We start from the raw sequence: 17,563 nt of genomic DNA on the forward strand, positions 1-17,563 counted from the left end.
CTAATGGATTTGGGTGGGATCAACTGAGCAACAACCGATGTGTTTCTACACATGCTATCCTTAAGACTATCCTGCTTTCACAGATTGCAAGAAGTAGATTGGTGGTAATGTAAGGTGTAAGGTTTCTGCATTCCTTGTCACATGATCATAATTAACCTCCCAGCTGTTTTTATCAGGTATTGGAAGAGTCACTGTTGCTTTCTGAATGGTTAAAGCACAACAGAGTGGGTGGGAAGTCAAGTAGCCATATGAACTTCCGGCCTCCCTGACAATGCCTACGACGATCTGGCTTTTCTCATGAAAAGATCACTAGAATGTCAAGGATTATACTCTGAGCAGAATTGTTTACTACTCCACAGTTATCCCCTCTTGGATGAACATCTGGAATGTCTGCTTAACTCGCAAAAGTTGGATTGGACAAGTAGAAACAAACTCCAACATAACTCTTCTTTTCCAAGCTTGTTTTCAGAGACTTAATTAGAAGAGGCCAAAATAGATTTGTTTTCCTGAAGTAATCTTTATTATGGGGATGAAGTCATGCACCACTTGACCTTTTACCAGTGACTTTCTCATAGGAACGAAGGACAGACTGGTAAAACAATGCAACAGAAAGCCGACAAAAAGTGGAGATACAGTCCGGTCCATCACAGGAAAAGCCATCCCCACCTCTGAGCACTACCACAAGAAAACATCATCAAGGACCCCCAGCTTCCAGACCGCACTCTCTTCTCGCTTTTACCATTGGTTAGGTCCTTTAGGTCCCACACCACCGAGTTGAGGAACAGTTATTACCCTTCAACCATCAGGCTCCCAAACCAGAGTGGATAGCTTCACTCGGAACTGCTTCCATAACCGATGGACTTTCAAGGACTCAACAACTTATGTTTTCAATTTTATTTATTTATTATAATATTTTTCTTTTTGTATTTGCACAGTTTGTTGTCTTTTGCACATTGGTTATGTCAATCTTTGTGTGTATTTATTTCTAATTGATTCTTCTGTGTTTCTTCCTATCTATAAATGCCTGCAAGAAAATGAATCTCAGGGAAGTCTGTGGTGACAAATACGTATTTGATAATAAATTTACATTGAACTCTGAACTTGGTTCTCTGTTCTGGCAATACCTTGATGTCCTTTTTAATCTCTTGCTAGGCCTCTCTTCCACTGTACCCTCCTTTACCCCTCCCACTTATTCCTATATCATCTGTCCCTAAAAGCATCCAAAAATCCCTCCAAATCTGGCCTCTTATTTTGTGAGGGTCTCAATCTATATCTCTTTGCCTCTCTCTTCCTTCTAAATCCTTGGCCAATAAATCCTCATTCTTCCCATTGTGGTTTTTGTGATGAACATAGAGCATAGAAATTTACAGCATGTTACAGGCCCTTCGGCCCACAATGTTGTACCGACCATATAACCTAATCTAGAAACTGCCTAGAATTACCTTACCGCATAGCTCTCTATTTTTCTAAGCTCCATGTACCTGTCTAAGAGTCTCTTAAAAGACCCTATTGTATCCGCCTCCACCACCATCACCGGCAGTGCATTCCACACACCCACCACTCTACGTGTGAAAGACTTACCCCGACATCCCCTCTGTACCTACTTCCAAGCACCTTAAAATTTTGCCCCCTTGTGTTAGCCATTTCAGACCTGGGGAAAAAGCTCTGGCTATCCACACCATCAATGCCTCTCATCATCTTATATACCTCAACGAGGTCACCTTTCATCCTCCGTCACTCCAAGGAAGAAAGGCCAAGAGTTCTTTGGAGAGTATACTTAATGTAAGATTTAGGGGTTTGGAAAAGCATGGGATTATGAGAGATAATCAGTGTGGCTTTGTGTGGGACAAGTTGTACCTTAAAATGTGATTGCTTTTTCCTGAGGCAACGAGGATAATTGATCGTAGAAGGGCAGTGGATATTGTATACAATGACTTTAGTAAAGCATTTGTAAAAGGTTCTTCATGGTAGGTTGAACCAGAAGATTAAGATGTGACTTGGCAGTTTAAATTCATACAATGGTTTATTCATAGAAGAGTCAGGGTAATGGTGGAGGAGTGTTATTCTGACTAGAAGTCTGTGACCAGTGGTGTTCCAGAAGTGTACCATACTGCTGTGTGGATAAGAGGATGTGTGCTATAAGGAGAGTTTGGATAAGCTCATTGTCATCACTGGAGTGTTAAAAACTGAGGGGATATCTGACAGAAATTTATCAGAGGCATAGATAGAATTGTCAAATACTAGAAGGCCTAACTTTTAAGATGGGGGTGACGAAAGTTAAAGATAATGTACAGGACAAATTTTTATTTTAAACACAGAGTGACAGCTGTGTGGAATGCCGTCAGGGATTGGTGGTAGAAGGAGATACATCAGTAGCAGTTCAGCAGATGCATGAAGAGGCTGGGAATGGAGCGACACAGGCCATCAGCAAGGATGATGGGATTAGTTTAATTTGACATCATGGTCATCACAGACGTCACGGGCTAAAGGCAGTATTGTTCTGTTGTTCAGAAATCCTGATTGTCCAGTGAAGAAAGGGAATGTGGTGGAGGATTCCACGTATTCTCTCTGTCTCACCCCGGCAATTAAAACATCGGTTCCTCTGTCATATTCGTTGGTCAGTGTTAACCTACTTGAGTGGGATTACACACAAGTCTAATGAAACAAAAGTTCTACGCATTAATACCTCGTTTATCCTGTCTAATTCACAGCCCACTTTCAGATACCCAATCCAATTCACTTTCAAGGACTCTTCATCTCATATTCTTGATATTTATTGCTTGTCTACAGATTGTTATTTTTTTTTCTTTGTGTTTGCACAGGTTGTTGTTTTCTTATTGAACATTGGTCACTGTCTGTCCTGCTGGGTGTGGTCTTTCATTAATTCTTGTTTCCTGTATTCACCATGATGAATTGTCTGATTCAAACAAATCTTCTGATTTAAGATGGTGCTGGTGAAGCACAATGACTACTTGTCAGCAGTAAGCAAAACAAAGAAAACTACTAACTACTTTATTAATCACACTCTTTCTGGTAAACGATCATGGCAATCAATTACCTGTAACTTCCCTTTCGGAGTTGAGCTTTTGAACCATTGGTACAACCCGGTGCTTTCTGTTACTGTGAACTGAAGTCTCAAAGGTGCGGGACAGTTGCGGCACAGCGTGTGCAGGCCGAACTGAGACAACGGGGCCCAGGCCCCAGAGTGGGGAATGAGCCAATATATGACCATTGCTGAAGTAGGCTTGGAGGCGATTCGGTGCAGCAGAGCCAAAGTGAGGCAGAGTTGAGGTGCAGGACAAGGAAAGAACTGAGGTTCGATTGATTTATGAGCTGGGCCGAATTGGAAAGGTTGGATATAGACCGAATGGGTCAAGGGCCCAGGCCTGAGAGCGTATCAAAGTGGCAGGGCCCAGGTCTGAGAGCAAGATACAACCTGAGGTTTGTCTGATTTAAGTGCTGGGACAAATTGGAAAGGTAAGGTATGGGCTGAATCGAGGTGCTTTGGTCCGAGTCTGGGCCTGAGAGTGTGGAAAGAACTGTGGTTTGATCAATTTAAATGCTGGGCCAAATAGAAACATGGAAAACCTACAGCACAATACAGACCCTTCAGCCCACAAAGCTGTGCCAAACATGTCCTTACCTTAGAAATTGCCGAGGGTTACCCATAGCCCTCTATTTTTCTGAGCTCCATGTACCTGTCCAGCAGTCTCTTAAAAGACCCTATCATATCCGTCACCACCACTGTCACTAGCAGCCCATTCCACACGCTCACCACTTTCTGTGTAAAAAACTTACCCCTGACATCTCCTCTGTACCCACTCCCCAGCACCTTAAAACTGTGCCCTCTCATGCTAGCCATCTGAGCCCTGGGAAAAAGCCTCTGACTATCCACATGACCAATGCCTCTCATCATCTTATACACCTTTATCAGGTCACCTCTCATCCTCCGTCGCTCCAAGGAGAAAAGGCCGAGTTCACTCAACCTATTCTCATAAGGCATGATCCTTGGCAACATCCTTGTAAATCTCCTCTGCACCCTTTCTATGGTTTCCACATCCTGTATCAAATACTGTATTAAGGGTGAAAGGTAAAATATTTAAGGGGAACCTGAGGGGGAAGGTCTTTGCTCAGAGGGTTGTGCGAATGTGGAACGAGCTGTCAGTGGAAGTGGTTCCAATTGCAACATTTAAGAGAAGTTTGGATAGGGAGCGGAGGGCAATGGTCCAAGTGTGGGTTGATGGAGGATAGCAGTTTGGATTAGATGAGCCAAAGGTCTTGTTTCTGTGCTGTAGTGCTCTATAACTCTATGAGAGGTTGGGTTGTCTCCTTTGGTATGTCTGAGGCTGACAGGAGACCGGACAGAAGTTTAAAAAATTATAACAGGCATACTGTAGATAGCATAGACTGGCAGAATCTTTCTCCCAACGTAGAAATGTCAAGTACTATACGTGTTATTTAAGGTGAAAGGGAGAAAGTTAAAGGAATTCTGCAGGGCAAGTTTTCTTACACTTTTAGAGAGTGGTGGGTGCTTGGAACGGGCAGCCGTGGAGGAGGGGTGGAAGTGACACAATAGTGGCACTTAAGCATCTGTTAGATGGGCATGTGAATACACAGGAAGAAAGGGACACGGATCATACACAAGCAGAAGAGAATTAGATTAATTTGGTATCATGTTCAACATAGACATCGTGGGCTGAACAGCCTGTTGCAACACTGTACTGTTCTACATTCTATCCACAGTGTAGGTTGCTAAACTCCTGGGTGCCGATGGAGCACTGCACTGTCTAATGAGATGATAAATGGGGCTCCTTCTCTCTGTTACAGCCCACGTACAAGGTCCCCCTGCTACTTTCCAGAAAGAAAATCATGGCCTTTGCCAATGTGCTCCATTCAACACTAACCAGACACTTTAACTGCTGATCAATAGGATGGTTGTGGAGTCTTGTTCTTTGTTCTACAAAAGAACTGTGATTAGACCAATTCATTCACTATGAAACTCTCTGGCACAGGACATGAACAGTATTTCGGGGGACGAGCCAAAGAAGGGATCTGGGATTCCGGTTTGAATGCTGATGTGCAATTTTGTGTTCTTGTGTCTTTTTTTTCAGAGGTTTCCTCTCCGGAAATTTCTTTTTCAAGGACTGTTGGCAGCAATTTTCCAGTTGTAAGTCTCAGCCCTCCCATAGCAGGCCACACTCCAAGTCCTTCTCAGGCAATGAGTCAAGTCCAGACACTCCTTGTCGTAACAAGAAACCTGGACTAACCTAAGCTGAGAGATTCCCTGATACCTGTCAGACTTCACAGTCTTCTGATCAAAGAACAGTTGCAATTTCTATAGCTGTAAGTTGGAGAGCACCCTAACTGGTTGCTATGGAGAGACCGATACACGGGAATGGAAAACGCTGCAGAGGGTTGTAAACGCAGCCACTTCCATCACAGGCACAACCCTCCCTATCACTGAGGGTATCTTCAAAAGGTGATGCTTCAGCAAGGCGGCATCCATTATGAAGGACCCTCACCACCCAGGGCATGCCCCCTTCTCATTACTACCACCAGGGAGGAGGTACGGGAGCCTGAAAATGCACACACAATGTTTTAGGAACAGCTTCTTCCCCTCTGTCATCAGATTTATGACCCCATAAACACTACCTTACTATTCTGCTCTCTTTGCACAATTCATCTGTTTTTTAATATATTCTTATAGCAAACTTCTCTTTGCACAATTCATCTGTTTTTCTAATATACTCTCATAGCAATCTAAAGCAATCGTTATGTATTGCATGGTAATTCCCACACCATCCAGGACAGACCTTTTCTCATTACGAAGATTGGGGAGGAGACACACTGAACATTTTCAGAAGACCTTCTTCGCCTCTGCCATCAGATTTCTGCACAGTCCATGAACTCATGAGTTATTTCTTATTGCAATTTACAATATCAATTATTCCCCGCACTGCGCTGCTGTGACAAAAGGACAAATTTCACAAGATACGTCAGTGAAAATAAACCCAGTTCTGCTTCAGACCTGAACATGAGATATCTGAAAATAGAACAATGGGACGTAATTCCTTCCAGCCCCTCAGGCCACATTGTTGCTCAGATGGACCATCGGATCTCCATTTATACACTTTGCCACTAAGCTCCGCAATTCCAAGGTCAATTACCTTAATTTTATTATTTTTGATTAACCCCCCCCACTCCCCCAGACTCAACAAATTTTAAGAAAAAAAAAGGTTCATATAGCATCTAGAGACCTTTTTGGAGACATTTACAGCAATTTGAATGCGGAAGGATATATGAAGCTTTAGGAAGAAGAGGACTATGCCCATTTAATCACTGATGTATATGCCCGACGCCTGCCAATGCCTAAATGAGTTTGTATGTTCTCCTTGTGACCCTGTGGGCTTCCTCCCGTTGCTCCCATTTCCTCCTACAATCCAAAGAGGTTCAGTTAGTGCTAGTGAGTTGTGGGCATACTATGTTGGTGGCAGAAGTGTGGCAACACTTATAATCTGCAGACTGTGCTGGGGTCGCAGACGGAAAGCTACACATTAATTGTTTTGGTGTACGTGGCAAATAAAGCTCATCCTTGATCTTTAATCCTTAATCTCTTGATCTACAGGAGGCACAGCAGCAAAAAGGCAAACATCCATCATCTAGGAAGGCCCCAAATCCTTGGCTTTGCTTGTTGCCTGGCGGCCGGGATGGGGTCGAAGCGCTCGGCAGAGATCGTGCTCGGCGCTCGGTGTCGAAGGGCTGGTCGGAGGCTCGAAGTTTTCGGACGGACTCAGAGTCGGCTGTGGTCAGGTGCTTCCAATGCATCGACTGTTGTCAGTGCCTGGAGGTTTATGGCAGAGGGAGTTTCTCCCTTCTGCCGCCTGCTATCGGGGACTATCGGGAGCCGATCGGAACTTTGAGACTTTTTTTTACCATTCCTGTGGCCTGTTCTTTATCAAATTATGGTATTGCTTTGCACTGCTGTAACTATATGTTATAATTTTGTGGTCTTGTCAGTGTTAGTCTTTAGTTTGTCCTGTTTTTTTTTGTGATATCACTCTGGATAAACATTGGATCATTTCTTAATGCATGCATTTCTAAATGACAATAAACAAGGACTGAGTGTCCTCATAATCTAATCTAATCTAAGATGTCCACCGTCTGGGCTCTGCCATCTTCTCACAGCTACCAGTGGGCAGGAGGCACCGAAGCTGAAGTCCCACACCAGTAAGTTCAAGGACAGCTACCTCCTTCAACGATTTGATTCTGACACCCACCTGCACAATGCTAATCACTACTATAGCAACACCATCAACACTTTGGTCACTTTATGCTACAATGGACTTAGTTTTTTTTGTTGTTTCACACAGCGTTGCAGGTGCCCGACAATATGGTGGTCTGGTCATTAAAATCTTTAGGAATTCAATTAATCTATTCATTAGGTAAACGAGATAGTAATCAGGTCCTGTCAGATGGAAGTAAAAGGAACCGTACACACAACATCAGTAAGACCGAGGAATTGATTGTGGACTTCAGGAAGGGGAAATCATGGGAAAACACACCAGTCCTCATCAAGGGATCAGTAGTGGAAAAGGTGAGCAGTTTCAAGATCCTGGGTGTCAACATCTCTGAAGAATTATCCTGGGTGCACCATATTTACGCAATTATGAAAAAGGCATGACAGCAGTTATATTTCTTTCGGAATTTGAACAGACCCGGTATGTCAGCAAAGACTCTCACAAATTCCTACAGGTGTACCGTGGAGAGCAGTCTAACCGGTTGCATCAACCTCTGGTATGCAGGGGTGACTGCACAGGATCAGAAGAAAGCTGCAGAAAATTGTAAACTCAAAAATGTGGCATCTGTCATTAAATACCCCCATCACACAGGCCATGCCCTCTTCTCATCACTACCATCAGGGAGGAGGTATAGGAGCCTGAAGGCACACACTCAATGTTTTAGGAACAGCCTCTTCCCCTCAGTAATCAGGTTTCTGAATGGACCCATTTACACTACCTCATTATTTTTCCCTTTTTTTCCTCTTTTTGCACTACTTAATTTAATTTTTATATACAGTATATTTTTGTATTTCACTGCACTGTTGCCGCAAAGCACCAAATTTCACAACATACTATATATGCTACTGATATTAAACCTGATTTTTATTCTAAGGTAAAAGACCTCAAAGTCCCCCTGATTTATAAAAGGGATGTGTTCTTTGAAAGCATTTTATTAGGCAAAATTTCACTAATTGAAATTGTATGATTGGTATTTTTGGAATTGCAATTTCAATTGGAATTGGTTTATTATTGTCACATTTACTAAGATATAGTGAAAAGCTTGTGTCTTGCAGACTGTTCATACAGATCAGATCATTACACAGTGCATTGAGCTAGAAGGTAAAACAATAACAATGCAGAACAACCTTTAACAACTACAGGAAAGTGCAGTCCAGATGAACAATAAAGACCAGGAATATAACGAAGTAGATTGTGAGGTCAAGAGTCCACCTTATACCAGGGGTACATTTGATAGAACAGCGAGATAGAAGCTCTCTTTGGGCCCTGTGTTAAGTACTTTCAGGCTTTTGTATCTTCTGCCCTGTAGGAGAAGGGAGAAGAGAGAATGCTATTTGGTGCACCACTTTCCTATTTACGGAGAGTGGTGTGTTAAGGGAAAGAAGGTTTGTAAACTAAAGATTCATAGCCTTGGTATTAAAGCAAGTTCCTGCAAATCAAACATCCATGAATTGAAGAATTACTCTTTTAGAGAAGCGAGCAGGGGTGTGACCAGGGAGATCATCCTCATAGCTTGGTTAATGTTTAAACCTCAGTCAACTATATAATGAAATACTAACTATTAGGTCGTTGTCACATTTCAGTCTGTAGGAGCTTACTCTACACAAACTGGCTGTCATGTTGTAATACTGAAAAAGAGAAGGGGATGAAGCTGTCTCTCTTTTGTCTTTTGTCTGAGGGAGTCTGGGACCAGAGGGCACAGCCTCAGAATAGAAGGACGACCCTTTAGAACAGAGATGAGGAGCAATTTCTTTAGCCAGAGGGTGGTGGATCTGTGGTATAGATTGGCATAGATGGTTGTGGAGCCCAAGTCATTGGATTGATAGGTTCTTCACTAGAAAGCGTGTCAAAGACAGAGAATGGGATTGAGAGGGAAAATACATCAGCCATAATGGAATGGCGGAGCAGAGTCGATGGACCAAATAGTCCAATTCTGCTTCAATGTCTTGTGGTCCATTTCATTCCTATGAACACTACCTTATTCTCCACACCAGTTTCAGTCTCAGTCTCTGCCTCATTCTCTCCAAGGTCAAACTACATATCCAGAGGGGCAGTTTGCTCATTTCCCGGTGAAAGGACAGTCTGGGGGGACACTAAATGTACTCGGACAGAAACAACTGGGGCATTGTGCACTCCTCTGGTAACCTCACCAACTATACATAGGACTCGACCGTAGCAGAGAAGAGAACTGCGCAAGGATATTGCCTGGCTTGGAGAATTATAGTTGCAAAGAGAGACACAGGCTCGGTTTAGATTGCTCTTTTCAGAACAAAAGGGAGTATGCGGCTCTGGATAGAGTAGGAAGGAAGATGTTTGAGAGGCATGGCACACTGGTGCCAGTCCTGAAGCACTGCCATCTTACAGCTCCAGAGACCTGGGTTCGGTTCTGACCTCCGGTGCTGTCTCTGTTGCAGCTTTGTGCGGGTTCCTATGACAAAGTGGGTTTATTCCGGATGCTCTGGTGTCCTTCCACTTTCAAAGGAGCTGTGGGTAGGCAGGCTCGCTGTGTGGGTGAGTGGAAGAGTCTTGGGCAGAGCTTGGTGATGAAGTGTTAATGGTGCTTGCTGACTGGCATGGGCTTGACAAACCTGTTTCTGTGCCGTGTGACTCTTTGACTTAATATGTAGACCGTATGGGTTTAAAGCAATTGGTTAGAGGGCACCCAGGAAGTTTGTTATACCCAAGTGGTCTGGAAAACACCACTGAACTATACTTGGAATGAAGGAATGATAAACTGTGGACTCAGAACTGGGATCAGGGACAAAATTGGCCAGCATGGACATGATGGGCCAAAAGGCCTCTTGCTGTGCTGCAATTTTTTTGCAGCCCTGTGGCCATCCTGGTCTCCCAACATCTGATGCTGAATCTCACCCTGTGGCTTAGACAACGCCAGGAATGCTGCTGTGAAACCTGGACGCCTACCTGTGTCTGGCCCCTCCACCCTGCAGATGACGTCCGAATCGCACGGGCTGCTGTCCTCTGCTGACTGGAAGGCGCCAATGATTTCGTTGAAGTAATTAAAGTATTGCCTGGGCTCCATGTTGGATTTTTCACAAGTGTATTCGGATTCATCCACGTAATCCTGCACCAAAACAACAAGGTAGTTAATTAGACCCCCAGAGTGTCTGGACACAAACTTGATTATATAGAACATCATAAGACCAAAGACAGAGGAGCAGAATTAGTCCATCTGGCCCATCGAGTCTGCTCAGCCATTCTATCATGGCTGAATTATTATTTCTCTCAACCCCATTCTCCTGCCTTCTCCTTGATGCTCTGACTAATCAAGAACTCCACTTCAAATATACCCAATTCCTTGGCCTCCACAGCCACCTGTGGCAATGGATTCTACAGATTCACCACCCTCTGGCTAAAGAAATTCCTCCTCATCTCTGTTCTAAACAGATGTCCTTGTGTCTGAGACTCTGCCCTCTGATCCTGGGCTCCCCCACTATTGGAATCACCTCTTCAGGTCCACTCAATCTCTGCCTTTCGATATTTGGTAGGTTTCAATGAGAACCTCTCATTCTTTTAAACTCCATCAAATACTCCTCATACTTTAACCCTTTCATTCCCAGGGTCATTACTTGTGAACCTCCTCTGCACCCTCTCTAGTGCCTGCACATCATTTCTTAAATAATGGAACCAAAACTTGTCACAATACTCCAAGTGTCTTCTGACCAATGGCTCATAAAGCCACAGTATTACCTCCCTGCTTTTATATTCTAGTCCTCCCGAAATAAAGTAATAAAGTAATAAAGTAAATGAATGTTACCATTGCCAAGGCATTGGGAATGCTAACACAGGGTACCTTTCACTGGAGAGAGACATCACTCAACCGAAACTTTCAAGGAATCTACAACTCATGTGTTCAGTATTTATATATATTTCTGTTCTACTGTAAATGTCTGCAAGAAAATGAATCTCAAGGTAGCATGTGGTGATATATATGTACTTTTATAATAAATTTACTTTGAACTTCGAACATTGCATCAAAAGTCACAGCACATTATCTGCACAGCTCTTAAAAGGTACATGTATACCTGGGTAACTCCAGTTTTACTGGGAGAGGGTGGTGTTTTTTTTTGTAGAAAATAATCTACATTGCGATATTCATAATGCGAAGCTGCACCCATCAAGAAATGTGAGTTGAAAAAGTACAAGTTTTGTGCAGTCTTAGTTACAATTTTCACGTAAATTTCAGAGGAAATTTTTATTTGGTATCCCAGGTTATTGGATAGTATTTTGTGAATTCTACTAAGACAAATTTTCATTTCCTGACCTGTTGTTACACAGGACTAAACACCAGTTCCCCTGGCAACCCCACTCAAACAGTTAACATTTGTGAAATTATATGATAAATCAATTACAGTATTTGCAGAAATGCTGTATCTTTGCCAAGATTTAAAATGAAAACATTTAAAATTTATGAATTCTTAATCATTGACCACACAAAGCTCAACATTCCAGAGTCATAAGATCTCCTCATCATTCCTCCAAATAATTTTCAAACACAACTAATCTTACATCCGGTGTTGCAACTTATAATGTTGCTTGAAGATGTTTCCAAGCATCAACAAAATATGGGCTAATAAAACTCCATTCATAGATGCACAGTAGAGAGTATCCTGACTGGCTGTATCATGTCCTGGATGAAGAAGTGGAGGGATGGGTTAGGAAGTTTGTTGATGACACAAAGGTTGGGGGTATTGTGGATAGTGTGGAGGGCTGTCAGAGGTTACAACAGGACATTGATAGGATGCAAAACTGGGCTGAGAAGTGGCAGATGGAGTTCAACCCAGATAAGTGTAAGGTGGTTCATTTTGGTAGGTCAAATACGATGGCAGAATAGAGCATTAATGGTAAGACTCTTGGCAGTGTGGAGGATCAGAGGGATCTTGGTGTTCAAGTCCACAGGACACTCAAAGCTGCCGTGCAGGTTGACTGTGTGGTTAAGAAGGCATACGGTGCATTGGCCTTCATCAATTGTGGGATTGAGTTTAAGAGCCGAGAAGTAATGTTGCAGCTATATAGGACCCTGGTCAGACCCCACTTGGAGTACTGTGCTCAATTCTGGTCGCCTCACCACAGGAAGGACATGGAAACCATAGAAAGGGTGCAGAGGAGATTTACAAGGATGTTGCCTGGATTGGGGAGCATGCCTTATGAGAATAGATTGAGTGAACTCAGCCTTTTCTCCTTGGAGCGACGGAGGATGAGAGGTGACCTGATAGAGGTCTACAAGATAATGAGAGGCATTGATTGTGTGGATAGACAGAGGCTTTTCCCCAGGGCTGAAATGGCTATCACGAGAGGGCACAGTTTTAAGGTGCTTGGAAGTAGATACAGAGGAGACGTCAGGGTTAAGTTTTTTACGCAGAGAGTGGTGAGTGCGTGGAATGGGCTGCTGGTGGCGGTGGTGGAAGCAGAAACAATAGGGTTTTTTGAGAGACTCCTGGATGGCTACATGGAGCTTAGAAAAATAGAGGACTACGGGTGAAGCCTAGGTAGTTCTAAGGTAGGGACATGTTCGGCACATCTTTGTGGGCCGAAGGGCCTGTATTGTGCTGTATGTTTTCTACGTTTCTACGACCTGGTATAGAAACACCAATGCCCAAGAATGGGAAAGCCTATAAAAAGTGATGGACACAACCCAGTCCATCACAGGAAAACCCTTTGCCATCTTTGAGCACATCTGCAATAAGCAGTGCCACTACAAAGCAGCGCCCATCACAAAGGATCCCCACCATCCAGACCATGCCACCTTTCATACCTCCTGTACCCGATAAAGTGACCACTGAATGTATGTCTGCTTCACGATTCGACATGTTGTGCATTCAGAGATGCTCTTCTGCACACCACTCTTGTAGCACGTGGATATTCTGAGTTACTGTCACCTTCCTGCCAGCTTGAGCCAGTCTGGCCATTCTCCTCTGAGCTCTCTCAGGAACAAAGCATTTTCACCCATAGAACTACCACACACTCGATGTTTTTTGTTTAACGCACCATTCTCTGTAAACTCTAGGGACTGTTGTGTGTGTGAAAATCCCAGGAGATCAGCAGTTTCTGAGATGCTCAAACCACCCCATCTGGCACCAACAATCACTCCATGGTCAAGGTCGCTTAGATCACATTTCTTCCCCATTCTGATGTCTGGTCTGAACAATATCTGAATCTCATGACCACGTCTGCATGCTCTAATGCATTGAGTTACTGCCACCTGATTGGCTGATGAAATATCTGCATTGATGAGCATATGTTCAGTGGTGTAACTGAGTGTATATAAGATCAGCTTATACGTATGCACATAAAGTGACGTTACGTGCAGGAGTGTCTCAACATAAGGTGACTGCCCACATGGAATGGACATTAGGTACCTTACCTTTCCATCTTCAGACAGACAGTTGTGAATACCATCCAGAATCCGGTGGAGCTTCTCAATAATTAAATAATTTGATGAGTTCTTGGCAAACTTATCTGAAAGGATGTCTAAGCTGAAGGACATTTCGGGTACTGTTAGATGCAGCCAACATGTATCTGTCTGCAAGGGGGAATAAATGAACAAATTAACCAACAGTAAGGCAACATAATGTAAAGAGATGTTAAGAGAGCTGAGCTGAGATGGAATTGACCAGGGCTTCCGGCTATCGTTGCAGCTCTATAAAACTCTGGTTAGAGCACACTTGGAATATTGTGCCCAGTTCGGGTCACCTTATTATAGGGATGATGTGGAAGCTTTAGGGAGGGTGCAGAGGAGATTTACCAGGATGCTGTCTGGATTAGAGAGCATGTCTTATGAGGATAGGTTCAGTGAACTAGGGTTTTTCTCTTTGGAGTAAAGGAGGTGACTTGCTAGAGGTTCACAAAGTGATAAGAGGCATAGATTGAGTGGATAGCCAAGGACCTTTTTCCAAGGGAGGAAATGACTAATGCCAGGAGACATAATTTTAAGGTGACTGGAGGTAAATATAGGGTGATGTCAGAGGTGATTTTGTTTTACACAGAATGGTGAGTGCCAGGGGTGGTGGTAGAGACAGATATACTAGGGACATTAAGAAACTCTTTGATAGGCATTTGGATGATAGAAAAACAAATGGCTATGTGGGAGGGAAGGGTTAGATTGACCTTAGAGTAGGTTAAAAGGTCAGCTCAACATTGTGGGCCAAAAAGTCTGTACTGTGCTGTAGTGTTCTACATTCTACGTGCTAATATATAGGAACCGGGTAATGATATACAAGTTATATCAATCATGCAAGTGGCACCCTCATCAGGAGATTGAGGATACTTGGAATGCTACCAAAGACTCTTACAAAGTCTGACAGATGTTGAAGGGTATTCTGACTGGTTGATTCACAGCCTGGTAGGAGGCTCTAATGCTCAAGATCGTAAGAGGCTGCAGAGGGTTGTAGGCACAGCCATCATGGGCACAAACATTGAGGACATCTTAAAGAGGTGGTGCCTCTTGAGTCATCCAATACTAAGAAGCCTCATCATCTAGGATGTGCCCTCTTCTCATTACTACCATCAAGGAGGAGGTACAAGAGCCTGAAGACTCACACTCAATGATTCAGGAGCACCTCCTTTCCCTCTGCCACCAGACTTCTGAACTGTCTATGAATTCTCTCTATTCCTATTTTTTGCACTTTTTTTTTGTTGGAAAGGGAGGTGCTGCCATATTAATGGGGCTTGGGGGATCTTGCTGTGTGCATGTTTTGCTAGCATACTTGCATACATCCCGCATGGAAAGTGTGCCCTTGGATGCAAAGTATTCTGGTTGAGAGGGGTGAAATAGAAACACAATTTTCTTTTGACCCTCACTGGTTTTTATGGCTGCATTGAAAGCATTCTGTCTCGATGCATAATGGCTCGCGATGGCATGTGACCACAAGAAACTTCAGAGCATCGTGGACACAGCTCTGCACATCACAGAAACCACCTTCCTCTCTATGGACTCTATCTATACGTCTAGCTTCCTCAGTAAAGCAGCCAGCAACATCAAAGTCCCATCCCACCCCAAACATTCTCCCCTCTCCCTCCTCCATTTGGGCAGAGATACAAACGCCTGAAAGCACATTCCAAGGACAGTTTCTATACCACTGTTATCAGACTCTTGAATGGACTCCTTGTACAATCAGATGGACTATCTACAGTGTCCTGTTATAATCACACACTTCATAGTTCACCTGCACTGCACTTCTGCAGTAGCTTTTACACTTTACTCTGCATCGTTATGGTTTTTACCTTATTCTAGCTCAATGCACGAGTAATGACTTGAGCTGAGTGAACAGTATGAAAGACAAGCTTTTCACCGAATCTCAATGTTCATGCTCTCCATTTGCAGAATATGAGGTCTTGTTCCTCTAGTTTCAGCCTGGCAGTGGAGTAGGTTGAGGACAGATAGGCTGGTGTGGAAATGTGGAGCAGAATTGAAATGACTGGCAACCAGAATACCATGGCGGAGAGTGTGCAGGTACCCGGTAATGAGATCGGTAAAAAACTTTAAGAACTCACTAAACGCTCAAGAATGTGAAGGGCCTGTACTGCAATGCAGTGTTGTGTTCCAAGTTGCAACTTCCTTGTTCTATGTTCACTAAATCTATTCACTTGGTAGAGAGCAACGCCCAAGATTTCAGTTTCTGGGGAGTGCTCTGTTCAGAGTCAGCTTGCATTCATTCAGATTTAACCTCGAAAGCTGCCCTGTCTCTTCCAGCTTTCCTGCATTGTTGGCAACGCTCTGCTGTCACATGATCTGCGGCAAGACACTTGGCAAATCTCGGAATGCCGAAGAACCTGCCAAAAGTGGGGAGCGGTGACCCACGGCATCGGGATCCCGATCCAGCACGAACAATGGGTGTGCGAGCTACAGAAACATCATTGGAGAATGGAGACGCACCACAGTTCTCACATTCCCTGGCTTTTAGAACATAGTATGCAGAACATAGACCAGTACAGTACAGGAACAGGCCCTGGGACCCACAGTGTAGTGCTGAACCAAGTAAATTAGTAATAAAATGTCTAACTAAACTAATCCCTTCTGCATACACAATGGCCATATCCTTCCATTTCAGTCACATTCACGTGCCTATACAAACGTCTCTTAAAAGCCTCCAATACATCTGCCTCTACCATCACCCAAGGCAATGCTTTCCAGGTATCACCACTCCCTTGAACAAAAGGTGCAGATTAAGTTTACCTTCACTGTTTTGAAATTCAAAAGGAGGTGTACAAGATGAGAAGAGGCACAGACTGAGTGGATGGACTGAGACTTCTGCTCAGGGCAGAAATATCTAATACAAGGGGGAGCCATCTTAAGGTGGCTGGAGGAAAGTATAGCGGGGATGTCAGGGGTAGATTTCTCTTACACAGAGAGTGGTGGGTACGTGGAATGCACTGCCGGGGGTGTTGCTAGAGTCAGATACATCAGGGACATTTAGATAGGCACACAGATTATAGAAAAATGGAGGGCTGTGTAAGAGGGAGGTTTTGATTGATCCGAGAGTAGGTTAAAAGGTTTGCACATTGTTGACTGAATGGCCTACACTAAACATAGAAAACCTACAGCCCAATACAGGCCCTTCGGCCCACAATGCTGTGCCAAATGTGTACTTACGTTAGAAATTATCTAAGGTTACCCATAGCCCTCTATTTTTCTGAGCTCCATGTACCTATCCAGGACTCTCTTAAAAGACCCTATCATATCCGCCTCCACCACCGTCGCCGGCAGCCCAGTCCACGCACTCACTACTCTCTGTGTAAAAAAACTTACCCCTGATGTCTTGTCTGTACCTACTTCCAAGCACCTTAAAACTGTACTGTGTCGTAGTGTTTTATGTTCTATGTTCAAAAGCACTTAGTGGAATGGGGGAGGCAAGTTCATGAAGAAAACAGAAGGAGGAGTAGGCCACTTGGCCCCTCGAGCCTGGCCTGCCGCTCAATACGATCAGGCTGTTCTGCCCCAGGCCTCAGCTCCTCTCTGTACTGGCCACGCAGCCCTCAATCCCCTGATCTTTTCAAAACACATCTACTTCCCCCTTAGGTACCCACAGTGATCCAGCTTCCACTGCTCTCTGCAGTGCAGAATACCAAAGATTCACCACCCTCTGCAAGATCTGGAGACGGCAACAAGGAAAATAATCTATGTAGTACAGTGCAGAACAGAAACAGGCCCTTCAGCCCACTCTGTGCTGTACACAGTGCTGTATCTGCTTGTGCATAATCTACATCCCTCTACCCCTGTATATTCATGTATCTACTTAACAGCCTCT

At 43.8% G+C, this 17,563-nt stretch overlaps 1 protein-coding gene across 4 annotated transcripts in view; it reads right to left on the minus strand.

The window, feature by feature from the left end:
* kitlga (kit ligand a) overlaps positions 1-17,563 on the minus strand; it is a 148,849-nt gene that overhangs the window by 66,947 nt on the left and 64,339 nt on the right. For all 4 annotated transcript variants that reach the window (XM_072268154.1, XM_072268152.1, XM_072268151.1 and 1 more), the window contains 2 exons: positions 13,681-13,839; positions 10,221-10,380 (listed from right to left, as the gene is read on the minus strand). In XM_072268154.1, coding sequence (XP_072124255.1) covers positions 10,221-10,380; positions 13,681-13,839 — 319 coding nt within the window. The remainder of the gene's footprint in view (positions 1-10,220; positions 10,381-13,680; positions 13,840-17,563) is intronic.

Source organism: Mobula birostris, chromosome 9 (assembly GCF_030028105.1).
Source record: "Mobula birostris isolate sMobBir1 chromosome 9, sMobBir1.hap1, whole genome shotgun sequence".
NCBI lineage: Eukaryota > Metazoa > Chordata > Chondrichthyes > Myliobatiformes > Myliobatidae > Mobula > Mobula birostris.